Source organism: Cyprinus carpio, chromosome B4 (genome assembly GCF_018340385.1).
Source record: "Cyprinus carpio isolate SPL01 chromosome B4, ASM1834038v1, whole genome shotgun sequence".
NCBI lineage: Eukaryota > Metazoa > Chordata > Actinopteri > Cypriniformes > Cyprinidae > Cyprinus > Cyprinus carpio.
The window spans coordinates 11005907-11022011 of NC_056600.1; the positions used below are offsets into that span (position 1 = coordinate 11005907).

The 16105-nt window shown below is 36.4% G+C and overlaps 2 protein-coding genes across 2 annotated transcripts; one reads left to right on the top strand and one right to left on the bottom strand.

Moving 5' to 3' along the window:
• Positions 1–164: 164 nt before the first annotated feature.
• irf5 (interferon regulatory factor 5) lies at positions 165–7937 on the bottom strand. Its single transcript, XM_042721956.1, has 10 exons — positions 7795–7937; positions 6110–6221; positions 5493–5615; positions 4503–4689; positions 4252–4277; positions 4093–4120; positions 3558–4004; positions 2246–2635; positions 1547–1666; positions 165–571 (listed from the first exon to the last, which is right to left on the bottom strand). Exons 2-10 carry the CDS (start codon positions 6158–6160, stop codon positions 384–386), a joined length of 1560 nt encoding a protein of 519 aa, XP_042577890.1. The 5' UTR covers positions 6161–6221; positions 7795–7937; the 3' UTR covers positions 165–383.
• Positions 7891–15354, top strand: ccdc87 (coiled-coil domain containing 87). Its single transcript, XM_042722630.1, has 20 exons — positions 7891–8014; positions 9192–9349; positions 9431–9582; positions 9921–10171; positions 10291–10435; positions 10506–10599; positions 11422–11501; positions 11590–11744; positions 11843–11963; positions 12057–12255; positions 12854–12975; positions 13090–13205; positions 13296–13425; positions 13534–13647; positions 13849–13960; positions 14073–14104; positions 14343–14507; positions 14595–14709; positions 14836–14978; positions 15060–15354. The coding sequence occupies exons 1-20, from the start codon at positions 7956–7958 to the stop codon at positions 15294–15296; spliced, it is 2700 nt and encodes an 899-aa protein (XP_042578564.1). The 5' UTR covers positions 7891–7955; the 3' UTR covers positions 15297–15354.
• Positions 15355–16105: the final 751 nt, after the last annotated feature.

Sequence of the window (16105 nt, forward strand, 5' to 3'; positions counted from 1 at the left end):
AGCAGATATTATCCACCTGCTCTCATAATGTTTGCAAAGGACTTGCTTGAAATACGAGTCTTAAATCTGAGTGACAGCTTATTTCAGGGTCAGAGTTGTACTAACGTTGCTCAAACATTCATGGGATGAATCATACTGTGGTAACCTGATCATGCCAGCAACCATTTAAAATACTGCAATGGTATTTATTGAAATCTAACATTTTAAAAGACAAGTTTACATGAAGACAAAAAAAGGAGGGGGTAAGAAATGTCAAGTTTGGTGTCCAATGGAAATGTTTTCAGTATGGCATCATAGAGGGCACCTATATATTCCAGTGTACAAAAGGACCTCCAATTCTGAGCAGGCAACTAGATGGCGTTGGGGAAGGGTTCCTTCTTCAGTTAGTGGATGTTCTGAGCCCAGGTGGGGTGCGTGTTTTGACTCTGCAGAAGTCTGTGGAGCTCTTTGAACTGCTCCACCGTTTGGTCTTTTAGGTCAGGGTTGGAGATCTGCAACCGAATGCTGTCCGTCGACCACGAAAGCTCGCCTGAAAACATCTCAGTAAGAATTCTTGCAACAACAGGAACAACTTGATAAAGAAAAAAAATGGCAGGTTTTAGTAAATTTAGCAGATGCTGTTTATTATTAAACCAAGTTTATTTTGCTAAAGCAATCCATGCTAGGTTTGAAAATCGTTACATTTTGAAATGTTTAGTTCTGGAGGCTTATTGGCTAAAATACAACATTTGTTCATCTAGTTATAGTTGTGCTATAATGCTGCATGTTCCTGCTAACACATTTTAGCAATATGGTAAAGAATGCTAATATAAGAATGTCCTAATATACATTATATAACAACTTTGACTTGAAAAAAGTTTGCCCACCTAGTTATAGCAGATACATTGTGAATACAATGCTGCTAACACCAGATGGTTTCCTATGTATAAAATATAGCTCTGGTTCTGGATGCTGATTGGTTAAAATACACTATATAGTAACATATTCGACAATAAAAACCTGTTTGCCTAGTTATATCTATGCAACGGTGCTAACAACGCAATTTAGCATGGTTTTGTTAGCTTTGACGAACATTACATTATGAAACTGTTTCTGGGTGCAATACCCTATATAGTAATATACTTGGCATCAAACATCCATTTGCCTGGTTATAACTGCATTGTTGCTAACAATGAAATTTAGCAATATAGCATGATTTGCAAGAATATTAAATTAAAAAATAGCTCTGATTCTGGATGCTGATTGGCTAAAATGCACTATATAGTAACAGCTGTTCACCTAGTTATTGCTTGTGCATTGTTGCTAACAACACATTATGGTATGGTTTGCTAGGTTAAAAGAATGCTACATCATAAAACAGCTCAGGTTCTGGATGCTGAATTGCTCAAATACACTTATAACATATCTGACATGACACCAGTTCACCTGGTTGAGTCACTGCTAACAACTTGATTTAGTGATGTAGCACAGTCTTGTATACCATAAACAACTAAACAGAGTCTTTGCACTCTAAAGTAAACCAGTTAGCATGGATTTCATCTCCAAACCTGGACAATGATGAGCTTTTTCTCCTTGGGCTTCCTGTCTGGCCAGTCCTCACCGAAGCAGAAGTAGATCTCAAAGGGTGGTGGAGTGGGCGTCTCTCCTTTCTGATACATAATGAGATCTGAGAAGAAAAAAAAAAAAAAACAAAATAGCCATTTTGTTAGACTGAATCTTTTACATAGCAAATCTACAAAATGATCCCAGCCGATTATATGCACATTTGACGTCTCCTGAGAAAATTCCTGCATGTGAGTTCGGAAGTTGTTTTTATATATATACATAATAAAATTGATGCGTTTGGCAATTTTGTATTTTCTCTTTTTCACTTCCCAGAAAAGACAGGAAGCTTCTGTAGAATTAACGCAACAAAAAGAGCAAGGGGTGTTTAATTGGTGGTCTATATATTTTAACGTTGTTGCGCTGCCATAGAGAATGGATGTGAAAGTTTGGTCACCTCATAAATCAGTTACATTTCTGTCAAGTTTTAAAGCTATTCTTCATTAACAGTACATAAAATGCATAAACGTGTAAATAAAATAATTCTTCCAAACTCAGAAACTTGAGACTCAAAGAAAATCCAGGGGTCGCCAGTTATGAATCCCAATCCAGTCTCATATGTGCTCAACTGTTTGTCAGTGCTCTAATGCAGTCACAATAAATAAGATTGTAATTATTGAAAGTCAAGACTGAGTCCTCTTACACTGAAGAAAGTTGTTCAGACTGAAGACCCTGATCTTCATTTCTCTTTCCATTGGATTGGGTGGACCCTGCTCTGGCACATCTGGCCCTGACCAGAACACTTTACACTGGCACAGCCTGATGGCGTAGATATCTTGTCCCCTTATCTCCAAAATAAGCCCTCGGTCCATCACATCCAGCAGATGATCGGTATAGAACCTCTGCTTCTCGTTCTGGATCTCAGCGGTTCCTGGAAACAGCACCTGCTGCAGTGTTACTGGACCGAACAGCTCTACTTGCTCTGGTGTGGGCGCCAGGTTACCGTAGTAAAGTCTACAACCCTGAGGGTTACTGACAGTCAAAGAACCAGCTGTCCGACCCCTGTACTGGAACTTGATATCCAGATCAGTCACTAGAGAAGAGAAAACAAGGAACATTTTATTGTTATTTACTCCCCATTGTTTCTTGGTCGTTTCAAAAAGAGATGTTTAGTACAATGTCAATGCTTCTATTTTCCATGCAATGAAAGTGAATGGTTCTAAAGTGATAAAAAATTACCCAAGTCATTATAAAAGTGGTCCATACAAGACTTCTGTAGTTATACAATAAGTTTGTGTGAGAAGCAACTATAAATGTATATCGATCACTGAAAATGTTCTCGACAGCTCTCAGATTTCACTCACCTTTTTGTATCTGGTGTATCAAGACATGTTAGGCTAGGTTTGGCATCAGTTATGGCATATGTCACTTATGTCAAATATCAATGGTTCTTGTAACGAAGCATGATGTGTAGAATTTGCAAAAGTGCATATTCAAATAGCAGAACTGACATTTGAATGTCAAATTCCACTCACAATTCTATTATATGATTTCTTAAGACTTTAAAATTTGGTGCACAAGTCATTTGGACAAATCCTGTGATACTTTTATGGTGCTTTTTTTAATATAACTTTGAAGGTTTTTTGGGGGAGTTTTGGTCACTATTTACTTTCATTGTATGGAAAAGAGCAGCATAAACATCCAGCCTAACGTTCTACTTTTTTGGTCTATGGAATCACAAAAGAGTGAATGATGACAGACCTTTCATTTTTAGATTAACTTTTTCTTAAATAACAGATTTCTTCTCTAACAAGTGAATTTTTCATAATTTCATAACACAGTTAAGGTGTGCATTAGATATGTTTGTAGTGGCTCTATACACACCTCTTGCAAAGTCATTTAACATCAGCATTACTCAAAGTGAACGGGCGGGACTAGGTTTTTTCTAAAATTTAGCTATGTCTTCATCATAAACTGCAACTTTAATCCAGAAGAACAAGGCATTAGAGGCTTACAGGGTAACATGTGCGGACTGCTCAGCAACTCTGAGATGCAGGGATGAACCTGGTTCTCCGCCTGAGCTGGCACCTCTTGCATTGGGCTGTCCACTATGGCTGTAGGGCCTACAGAATGAGTGACTACATCTTGAAGACCGGGAGGCGGTATGACTCCAGTCCCCATTCCCAGACCGTTCGGAAGTCCCCCGCCATGAACGGGATATGACGTCTGCTCAACTTTGATAGCACTGTGACTGGGAAATTCAGTCAAAGATCCAGCCGAAGGTCCAGTGCGGGGCTGGGAGAGGTGAGAGGTCATAGGAGCACCTCCACTGGGGTTATTATGGACAACTTCTCCTAAGAGATTCATTGGAGGGTTATGGAGGGTGCGATTATAGCCATCAGCAATGGAAGAGGTGAACGGAACGTCAACTCTAGGAGGATATGCTGGGTAGCTGGAAGGGTCTGTCAAGCACCAAGCAAAAAATCATTACTGTATGTATAGATTATCAATAGTAATTTATTCCAAACAACATCCACTTCAAAATCTTACCAATGGAGAGTTTGTCAAAGTTTTGCAGCTGAAAGGCAAAAAAACTATTCAATTACTATATGAAGACAATAGCAAAAATTGTTTGATTTTACTATTTATTTCTTTCAACTTGCAGTTATTCATGGTATTCTTCTACACTCTATGGTCTTCAGAACTTACCTCCTCTTCCTCATCGTCTCCAGCATCTAAAATCAACAAAAGAAGAGATGATTTATTGGCTTGTCCATCTTTTAATCCTTAAAGACTTCTATGGTTTCATTCCTGTGTTGATATCTCCTACTTAAACAAGAAGTCGTGGTGGGACATATTGAATAATCTGAGCTAACCAATTAAGATCTTAAGAGCAAAAAGTGTTGTTTCAACAAGTATACCATGTTACTGGTTTGTAGGCATGCGCTCCCGGTCCTTACCTCCATTGACTGACTGGTCGCACACCTCATAGATCTTATAAGGCTGGACGGGGGTGTCCTTAGTGCCATCGTAGTGGAGTCTGAATTCTCGGCTTTTGTTTAGGGCACAGCGGAGGTTGGCCTTCCATTTGGCTGGATCTGGCTCATCTACTCCTTCCTGGTACTTGCCTGTTTCCAGAGCCCAAGCCTGCAGAGCAAAAGGAGAAAACATGCTTGTGGGAAATATCTAGACACATGACATGTCCCTTAATTTTTTTTAAACAGACAATGAGCTTTTGTTATGTCACAGTCGTCTTGAAGTATAACTAGGGGGCAAGACATTCCTATTCTAGTATTTGATTGGGAAAAGAATCTAGTGCAGGATAAGTTGTCAATATTTTTGACGTGTTTTTCTGAAAACAAAAAACTCAATTTCAAAGCATACATCTGCTAAATGTGAAGTCTGTTCAAATACATGTGCTTAAAAATGCCTCCTTGGAGTTCTAACAGCCACAAAACTAATTCTGAATTCGCAAAGTCTTATAAACTTTTCTTGACTTCCCCTAAAATCTTGCCACAGTGAAGTCAAGTGGAATTGAAACTCCATTTTTAGTTCTCCAAAGTTGGTTGCAAAAGTACTAAAAAGATGATCCAAATAACACATTACTAGAACTTGTAAATGCAGACATTTAATGGCTCAGTGTTCTACAAAACAGTAATTTGTTTTCCAATCATTTTCTGTTATTTGAATAATTAAATTCTGAAGAGTGAAGCTACTCGGTGTTACAGTACTCTGAAACTCCAAAACTACCCAATAAAATAAAATAATAATAAAATCAAATAAAATCCCCAGTGCTAACTTCAGAACAGAAAGAGTACAAGAGTAAAAAATAGATATAGGAGGCTTGGGTTGGTGTTGAATCTAAGATCTTATATGGAGAAATACTACTTCAATTGAAACAAAACAGGTTACAAAAGCAGCATGGGTGATGGCAAAACCATATTATTCACCTTAAATATAGTGTTCTCCTCCTCCAGGGTAGGCATATGGCGGGTGGCATGTTTCCATGGGATCTGGAACAGTCTGCGCTCTTGACTGAGCCAGTGCAGTCCTGGGTATTTCCCACTGTTAATCTGGCAGGGTGAGAAATGTTTACTTTACTAATGTAGAACGAGCTCAGGATTTCATTCATTTCAAATAAAATTCCTCCACTAGTTTTGCTTCCATTTTAGATGCTTATATCTGGAAGTGCTGTATGGATGAAAGAAAGATGGCAGCTGGACACTGATATTTTTCTCTTTGAAGATCGAAGCATTGATGAAGTGTTTCTTGGTAGGTTAAGAAATTCATTTGAAAAGGTTATATTAGTGAAGAAAAATGTAAAAATTTAAGTAAAACTATTCTTCTGTTACACTGAAAGCATGCAGTGACCAATGGCTATTCAAGTTCCAAAAAAATGTATTATTTGCCAAAAGTGTAGCCACGTATGAATCACAACTCACACAGAAGTGTGACCGCACATGGTCATCGTTTACTGGAACATCATGAGGGCAAGTTTTTTTGCTTGTTGGCTTATCTTCAGAAATGCTCTTTATAATTACAGTGTGCATAATAAATCACAATTCACCTGTGCCAGCAGCCATGGCTTCAGACGGATCCTCCGAGGTTGACCACTCATGGTTCTAGAAAACGAGGGGTTCGGAGGAAGTGGTAATGGTGAACACTGTTCTTTTTGTCAGCTATTATCATGATAGGGCAAAAAAAAAGAGGAATAGTTACATTGTTGACAGATGATTTTGTCTGGAGATTGGCAACTATCAGAGAGGAACTCAATCATAAGCTGAATCTGCAATGTCTATCCCAAAGAGAGGTGTGGAGATGGATAAGCTGAGAAAAATCTATAAAAGTATCACTCCACACAATTCTAGGGCAAAAGGTGGAATAAATCTTGAAAACACAAAAGCAGCACAATGAATGACAAATGTGTCAAGATGTGAACCTCCAGGCCTCTGCCAAGTCCCTAAATCGCTGCTATCAAAGCAGGTGCTCGTGGGAAAACAGAAAGCATGTGGGTATTCGGTTTAAAAAGCTCAGTAGCAGGGAGGTCATGTTACCTCTGTAAATAAACGACAACATGACTGAGCACAATGACTGACAGCCAAGTGCAAACGCCATCTTTAGCGCCATCTGCACTAAGTTTAAGTTGTTTTCATGACGGCTGTGACTTCTGCAAAAATAAAAAAAGAGGCTGTGAAACTTTCCAGGCCAATCCTTCTGATTCTGACATGAGTCGAGAGACTTTATGTGAATATTTTCAATGAGTTTTAAATAGCGTCTTGATATTGCACTCGCATAAAGGAAGTTCTAAATACTACTAAATTCATTATGAATTGACAAGAGGAAGAGTTATTTTGGATTAGGATGGAGAAGTAGGTGGGGTACCTAAATAAAGATTATGTTCTGTGTTCCCTGATTTAGTTCCTTTAACCCTCTGTTGTTGCACTTTAGGTAACTAACAAATGTAGTTCTTCACTTTCTAAGCATATGCATACAATATTGTTATTAATGAAGGGTTTGCATTGCATAAATGTGATTTTTGTTCACCCATAAGGAACTTTATGAGTCATATAAATTATGTTTTGAGAAACTTCTGGGAAACAGTGTATCTATTTTAGATATTTATTGATGCATTATTAGTATTTATTCAACATTTAAGTAAAATTAAGGTAAAAAGTCAAAAGCAAATTAATAAAAATAATTCTATAATATAATGTCGGCAGTCTGTTATTATTATTTTTTTAAATTTTAACATTTTTAATGTTTAATTGTTTAATCAACCAATTTCTCTTTAGATATTTTAATAAAAAATAATAAACTTCACTTAGTATTATTTAATTTCTCTCTACTGCCACGTCCTAAAATACAAAAAATATATATTATTTTAATTTTATTTAATTTACTTCTATATTTAGTTGTTTTTAGAATTTAGTAATGAAGTCAAATGTAAGCAAAAATGACTTTAATTATATATATATATATATATATATATATATATATATATATATATATATATATATATATATTAGTTAGCATTGGATTCAAAATATAATCAAAAGAGGGCTGTATTGTTAGATATTGACAAACATTTTGTTATTTTAAAATTAGTTACATGTACATGCAAACACACAAAAAGGATACACATAAACATTGCCTTATACTCAAGAAGCCACAATGTAGTTAATACGACAAAACCCTCAAGATTTCATGCTCTGTAACTTTTGCAAACAGTTCAACGAACTTCAAATCACTTACCTGCACTGAGAAGTGTCCAAACGGTGACTCGAGCTCGGTTCAGCGTACACCTGACGCACACATTCAGATAGATCAGGTGAGTTTAGATCCGTTCAGCTCCAGCAGATCAAATGGCCGAGGACTGACTGGTCGCAGCTCTCCAGCAGCACTCTCGCATATCCATGTTGTTGTTTTTTACAGACATGAGACGACAGAAGACGTGTTTGCAGAAGTTGAACAGGTACCACCCTTCCGGATGACAGGGGCTAATGTAAACGGAAGTGGTGTGGGTTTCATTTTTCATACATGCACTGTGTGACCCATCTACATGTCTGTGTTTTAGTGTGTAGCTTAATGCCAGTAATGCATTACTGCAAGAAAATGTCATTGCACATTGCATTTTATTAGACAAAATAAAGCAGGTGAAACCTGTTTTTATTGGTCAGGTTGTACTGTTTTGATTGTGAAGTTAGGTGTATCATTTGTGAAGGAAATTAATTTCTGAAGCGTAAATATTCAACAAATATAGCATACTATTTGGTATAAATACAGAAAGCAACTGCTCATTTAATAAGATTGTTATATTTTGTATTAAGAGGTTTTTAGACTTGTAGTACGTTTATTTATTCACTAGGTGGGTTCTGTCAATTTTGGTATTTGTAGATGTACGTAGACTAGCACAGAAGTGTAGCTTTCCGTTTGAGCCTACTTTGTTTTTTTGTTTTGTTATCAAGACTGAACAGTTTTGTTATTATTCTTTTTGTAAATAATTATTATTGTGCATGCAGTTTTATGACTTCATGTTAGTTAAAAAAATTGTTCACAGTTTATTTATAGAGTGTTTAAAATGAACAATAAAGTGGAAAAGATATTAATAATGTCATACATAATGCGGCGTTAATTCCAAAGTTGCGCAATGACGTCGTGCGTGACCTGCCGGGGGTTTCCAGGGCAACTTGAATTGTTTTAGGATTACGGCGTGCAGGCGGAACTATTCAGTCGCTTGGATAAATTACTATTTTGTAACGATCTTGCTTTTAATCTTCAAACGACCGTACACAACAGCCTAGGTAAAAACAGTGTTTTTAAATCCTGTGCAGTGTAATTTAAAAGTTTACTCAGTATTGTTGTGACCCAAATCAGGTCACATTCACTAAAGTGTTGTGATGTTGATTTGCACCAGGTTTAAACTCGAAAAGACTGCAACGGACAAGGATTTCATTTAATTTTTGCACCTTAAATGTTACTGAATGAACATCTTTATTTGGCACGAGTTGGAGTTTTTTTTTTTTCATCTTTATTTGGCACGAGTGACTTAGGCTTTAAAAGCTTAAAAACACAATGTCAAACTTCGCAGCTGTTTTAATTAACGTTACATAGCTTAGTGCATTTCTGTAATGCAATGTCTTCAACATCAGTGTTTTGGGAATGAATTGGGAACAATCAAGCACACAGGTTTGTGAGCACATCAGATGTGAGGACCTCCAGATGATGCTCCACAGTCAAGAGATCCAGGGCTTTCTGAGACCTCTTTCACAACTCTGCCACATGGAAGTCAATTCTGACAGGATGACAGGTTAGTACTTTCTTCACAAGCTAGTTAATTCACTCTTAAAGTTTTGACATCAATCTCACATTATTATAAATTCGTCTTCAGACAGGTCTAAGGAGGTGAAATCAGCGTTTTCAGCTTATAAGAAGAATAAAAGCACTCCAACCTCTTTGACACAGTTGTGCAAACAACTGGAGGAGAGAATCACCCGGAAATCACAGCATTACTCCATCAGCCATGAAGACAGACAGTCTCTGGTCAGAATCAAATAGATGCTGTAAATAAATATTTCAAACATTGTCTGATTGTAAAATATAAATTTTGAAAACAGTTGTGCTGCTTATTTATTTTTTATCAAAACTGTGATTTTTCAGGATTCTTTGATGAATAGAAATTTTGAAAGAGTGGCATTTATTTTAACATTTCAATTTATTTTGAAAAATATATATATAAATAAAGCTAAATCAAACATGTATAGTTGTACAGTAAATGTTTACACAGTCGATAGCAAACTAAAAATGCTCTCAGAATTATGAATTGATATTTGAATGAGTTTACATGATATATCCCTTTTCTGTTTGCTTTTGACATTCAGTCTGCAGTGCTGACCTCTGAGCTGAGTCTGATCTGGCAAGACCTGAAAACCCTGTCTGTGGACACCACGCTGACCCAGGAAGAGAAAGTGCAGCTGAACTACCAGACCTTCAGTGAGGTGCTGCACATCTGTGAGCAGCTGTTTCTGCAATCCTTGCACCTGATGGAGACTCTACGGAGGCGAGGTGTCTTCAGCGATCATATCAACCGCAGCAGGGTGGCAGCTCAGCTCGCTATTGACTGCACCAGTCTGTGAGTGTGACTCTTTTTATCGAGATTGCATTGACGTAAACAGGTTTGATCACACAGTGTGGTGACATATAGCATGACATTACTTATTCATAGCAGATTGTGACTGTTTCTGTTTACAGCTTGAATGTTCGCTCCATAAGATGCAGGATTGTCACAGGTATCAAGGATGCACGGAAGTGCAAACAAAGTGCTGTTACACATAACAATGAGAGGTCCAGGACAGCCACATCATGGGAAAAAGCAGTGGAGGATGACCTCAAAGAGGTGCGCTTGTGTGTGTGCAAGTTGTAAAGAGAGACGTTAAGGTCATATTAATTCACTTCTGTGTCTACAGATTCAGGAGAACATCGGAGAGCTGGATCTGCAATGTGTGTATGACCTCCTGCCCTGTAACATGGAACCAATCACCTATAAGACAGACACACAATGTATGGCAAGATACACAGATACAAAAAGGGATAGTTTACCCAAAACTGAAAATTCTGTCACTTCTGACTTTACAATCAGTCAATGGGGTACAATGTTGTTTTGGAATCCATTGACGTTCATAATACAGAAAACCAGTGCTGGGTAGGTTACTTAGAAATTGTAGTCCATTACTGAAAAAAAAAAACAAATACATGACAAAAATTGTAGTTAGGAAATAATCTTTTACATTGCGCATTTTAGGTAATATAATCAGATTACTTTTTGATTTCTTTAAGATTACTTTTGACTTAACTCATCAAAATTCTTGTATAATATTGGTATAAATGTAAACAATATCAAAAATAGCAAAGAATGGCAAAAATGTATTCCATTCTTTATTTACCACAATTATGTTCCTAAATATTGCAGGAACTGCATTTTAAAATAAAGTCATTCAAAATAAAACATAAAAAAGGTGAAATATTTAATTTATGCTGTGTAGAATGTTGTGTATTAGGCAATCTTGTAATCAAAAAATCAATAAATAACTGAAGTCTGATATGAGTGTTTTAAAATTGAATAGAATCTAATTACAAATATTTAATTTTGAGAATCTGATTATGTACTCCAAATTACTTCTAATCATTTACTACACAGCGCTGCTGTAAACTGTAGCAAGATTCTTTAAGATATTTCCACAGAAGAGGTCAGTAAAGACATGAGGGTCAGAATAAAAAAAATGATGACAGAATATTCATTCTTGGGTCAAGTCATAGTTTCCTTTAAAAGTGATATGATTCTGGATGTGGCATCAGGATACTGTCATTTGTGCATGTGCCCAGGTTCTACAGCCAATAAGCCGAACATACTGAAACAAGAGCAGCATCAGAGTCCTCCTCAGAACCGGCTGGTCAGAATAAAGGTGACTTTTTAATCAATTCCATTGCACAAATTCCATACTGGCAGTTTTCAAACAGTTGCATATTAACCTTCTCCTTCCACCTTCTTAGGGATGTCATTCCATGCCTGACCTACAGAGGGAAACACTGCTGGAGGAGCTGGAGATAAGGCTACTCGATCCACCTCCATCCCCATTAGTCCTATTGTCCACAGATCCCACCTCCAACCTGGAGAAACGCATCAGTCCTGGGGAAGATCTGAAGAGGTTGGGTTGTTACAAAGGACCCTTACAACATACTAATCACTGTGTCTGTGTGTAAGAGTAATGGGAACTGAAACTCAATTGTCTGTGTATGTCATTAGATTATTACAGGAGAGAGATTTCAAGGATGATGGTAACTGTGGGACGGATCTGTGCTCGCTTATAGAATCCCTAACCTGCTATAGTTCCAGCAGACTCCAAAGGCTCAAACAAAAACTACAGGTACTTACAGAAATAAACTCAATGCAGACAGAATTATGTGCAAGACCTATGCCACCTGCAAATCAGATTTTAAAGAAGGGCATTTCTTTCTAGAAAATGGAGGAGGAGGAGGAAACGAAGAAGCACAAGGTTCTTGTGAAGAAACCTCTGCATCCACAAGGAGATGTGGTCAGTGTGACGTTTTCTCCTCAGAACATCATGCGCACAGCAGCGGCCCAGGTGTCCGACAGGGTTCTCCTGGAGACCATCAAACTCAGCATGTACCCACCAGTCTACAATGACCTCACTAAGGATCAACACTGTTATCCAGTCTTACTGTTTTTAATTTATTTACACTTTGAATGAGCTTTATTTTATATAAGGAGTAGTTTTGTTGTTTTTTTTGTTTTGCTGTTTATATATATATCATATATATATATTTATATATATATATATATTATATATATATATGTTATTATTATTTATTATGTTTTTTTAGTTTTAGTTTTAATTTAGTAATTCAACTTTTTAGTTTATTTCAAATTGCCAAGGCAACATTTGACATGATTTAATAGTTAGTTTTATCATTTTTTATTTAGATATATACTTAAATATGTTTGCCTATTTTTAGTTTCAAATTTATAAATTAAATTTTTCAATTTAAACTTATTAATTTTTTAGTTTTAATTTTAGTAATTCAACTTTTTAGTTTTATTTCCGTGAATTGCCAAGGCAACATTTCTAATCCTTACATTTTTAAGTTTTTCATTTAATAGTTATATTTTATCTCAATTTATTTGTACTACACTTAGATATATAGTTAATTTTCTATATATATATATATATATATTAACATGTATAAAATAGACACTGAAATTTAATTTGGCTTATATTAATAATTCTAAAACTCTAGATTGATTCCGCATCGGTCACTCTGATGGATCAGAACTTGGTTGAAGAAAAAATGGATATAAGCAAAGTTTTTGAAGAGTTATCCAAAAGTATTTCAACAAAGTATTTCAACTTTGATGAGGTAAGCTGATTTAGGGCTTGGGGACTAGCTGTTGTATTTTCAAATATAGATATTTTCTAGGTGTAATATCACAACATCCTCATATCATGAAAGCCGCTTTCATTCTTTTTAAAGGACTCCAGGATTGAGCCTGCCCTGAAAAATGTCACATTCTGCCCAAAAAGAGTGATTAATGACCTACTAATGAACCCATCACTCAGGAGGCCTAAATCATACAGCATATCCCACAGGTGCTTTCTTCTTTCTTATTATATGTGTATTTGTGGTTCTTTCACATCACAAAATGATCTAAAATCTTTCACTGATTTGCATAAATGCAGAGAGAGAGCAGAGAGGGCTGAGAACAGGAAGAGGCCTGTGAATACGACCGCTCGAGCGTACAGAGCCTGGTTTCAGTGGTGGAGGTGTCAACTATCAATGGATGATTATCTCAACTACATTTCTAATCAGGTTAGTTTATAATAGGAGTGTGTGTTTACGGGTAATAACTGCTAAATATATTCAGGATTTGTGGACTTTAACAGTTGTGCTTGTGTTATTTGTGCCCTGGTTTTGAAGGACTCTGATTATCTGTCAGTGCTGTTTCACCTGTATGACAGTGATGATGATGATGATGAAGAGGCAGAGAGACACAAGCTGGCTCAGCTGCAGAGAGCTGAAAGGAGAAGGTCTGTTTTTTTTTTTTTTTTAGTTTATCCTCCTACACTTACTGTAAAATGTTGAACATCCATGACACATCCTTTCAACTTCTTATACTGTGACAGTCAACAAATGGCTAAACACCAACATATTAATAAATGTATATTATTATACAGTATTGTTATTTTATTCATATAAAGTTCATTTTTATCTGATCGTCATCTCTTCCAGAAGCAACAGGAAAGGGTCACGTCACTTAGGAGACAGAAACAAGAATTTGTTCCTGGATTCTGGAACATCAACACCATAGAGATGGGAGGACTGGGAAGGGAACCAGAACTGCATGGCATGTTATAGTTTTCTTTAAAAAAATAAAATAAAATACTGGTACATTTATGAAAATATGTTATTTAGTGTCCAAAACTGCATGAATGAATGCAGAAATATCTGTGTTTCAGAGAAAAACCCAGAAGAGGAAATACAAGATGCAGTGAGTTCATGTTCCTTTCCTCATAATCTAACACAGCACTTCTGTTTTCCACTGATTACGCCATCTATCATGTCATGTCGCTGTTATTTTTAGTACAGGCTTCTGTTTAGCTGAAATAAGTCTGAAGCACACAGTCTTGCTGACACAATCAATTTTTTGTATAATAGACAGATAGATAGGTAGACAGACAGAAAGATCGACAGACAGAATGATTGATTGCTTGATTGACGTTCTTCAGTCTGAAGGAGAGGAAGCTGAAGGTCCAGCTGCTGGACTTCTGGATGGAGAACCGATGCAGGTCAGGCTGGAGAGGGTCTGGAATGCCCTGCTTCTGCCAGAAGGACAGCGACTAGACATGGCCATCAAATACAGCTCTCATGAGTACATGGACCATCTGCAGGAGGTACAGATAATGATAATGAATTCTCCTGGCTTTCCATCATTATCATCCAGGATTTATGTTGCCACATGGATGTGTTTGTGCCCTTAGGCAATTGCTGCATGGGAGCAGGCTGCTGGGTTGATCCAGAAGAGGGAGCTCTTGCTCTCCAGGTTGGAAGACTTTGAGCGGGAGGCGTCTGACCCCAACAGATTTTTCCAGCGAGGTGCATCAGAGGCACAGAATAATGAATTCTGACACTTGAAATATGCAGATTTAGATTCAGAAAGATTCTTATGAAGTGAATCAAATAAAATAGTGACTCTAATACTGATTCTTTTCAATTACACAGGTTATAATGGTTCTTCCATCGCTAGAATGGAAGAGGCAAGTCAAAGGGAGAAGCTCAACTCTCAGATTTCAGTTGTAGACCAAGAGCTGTCCAAGACTATGGGCCACATCACGACCCGTTTCAATGACAACATCAGCTATAAGGTGAGTGCATCAAAGCTTGGTTGCACACCATTGGTTATCTGCAGCTGTTTAACATTCTCGATGCTGTTTGGGTTGTCACAGGGTCGGCCGTACAGAGAGAAGATGCGCTGGGACCGTACTGAGATGCTGTACTGGCTGCAGCAGGAGAGGCGGGTTCAGTCTCTGGAGATGTTTGTAGATGGACAGATGGTTCTGCCTGTAAGGCTTCCTCCTCTGAATCAAAGCAAGGAGCTTCACAGGAACCATCAAACCCTCCAGGAACAACCTCTGTCACGCTGTGAGAGAAATGGCCAATTAATGCAACACTGTGAACTCTAAAAAAAATACCATTGTAGTGCAAACAATAGCAAATAAAGCAAGATCTGTCAGTTTTGTAGACCTGTTTGATTCTGATTACTGGTTTAGTATATTCTTACTAGTTTGCTGAAGAACTTTCAGACTTTGAAACGGAGTTGGCTTAACACTTTTTCAAATTTTTTATATGATTTATATATCTATATCCTTGTTTTAGCAGCTTAGAAATAAAATCAGAAATTATTTTGTTATGAAATGTGGGAAAAATACATTTATTCTTTCATACATCCGTTTTGTGTGAAAATTAGCATTTTGTTTTACAGTGTCTATATTACACAAATTGCATGCTAAAAAATAATAAAATAGAACTGACAATATCAATGTGAAAGTAATCAAGTCTAAAAATAATTGCGTATTAAATACATGTTGGGTTATTTAAGAATCACTGAGATATTCTTAGTTTTAATTAATATTTTACATTTTATATTTCCAAGTTTTAGTAATTTTGTTGTGTGGTTTAGTCATTTTTATTTTTAAACTAGCTAAAATATTTATTTATTCATTTTACATTTTATTCACTAAATGTTTATTTTATTTTAATGTTTTTTTATTTTAATTAAATATTATAACCCTGCTACACTGTACATACATATAAAATTATTATTAGTGTAGAAATTACCAATGATAAATAATGATTTTAAATTAATTATTTTATTATTAACTTGTTTAACGTTTCATTATCTGTTAGTTCAATATTTTACATAAATATTAGACACAGGAAATACACTGTCCTTTCTTTTATCTTGCAACACATATCAGAATAGTAACATATT

What these genes read in the sequence shown, in the direction of transcription:
- ccdc87 (XM_042722630.1), top strand. Translation starts at nt 7,956, where the DNA reads ATGTTGTTGTTTTTTACAGACATGAGACGACAGAAGACGTGTTTGCAG. An exon ending in ACCGGCTGGTCAGAATAAAG is followed by an intron (nt 11,502 to 11,589) that starts GTGACTTTTTAA and finishes CCACCTTCTTAG; the next exon opens with GGATGTCATTCCATGCCTGA. An exon ending in ACATGGACCATCTGCAGGAG is followed by an intron (nt 14,508 to 14,594) that starts GTACAGATAATG and finishes TTGTGCCCTTAG; the next exon opens with GCAATTGCTGCATGGGAGCA.
- irf5 (XM_042721956.1), bottom strand. Translation starts at nt 6,160, where the DNA reads ATGAGTGGTCAACCTCGGAGGATCCGTCTGAAGCCATGGCTGCTGGCA. An exon ending in AGGAGAACACTATATTTAAG is followed by an intron (nt 4,690 to 5,492) that starts GTGAATAATATG and finishes TTTGCTCTGCAG; the next exon opens with GCTTGGGCTCTGGAAACAGG. An exon ending in CAGTCCGCACATGTTACCCT is followed by an intron (nt 2,636 to 3,557) that starts GTAAGCCTCTAA and finishes TCTCTTCTCTAG; the next exon opens with TGACTGATCTGGATATCAAG.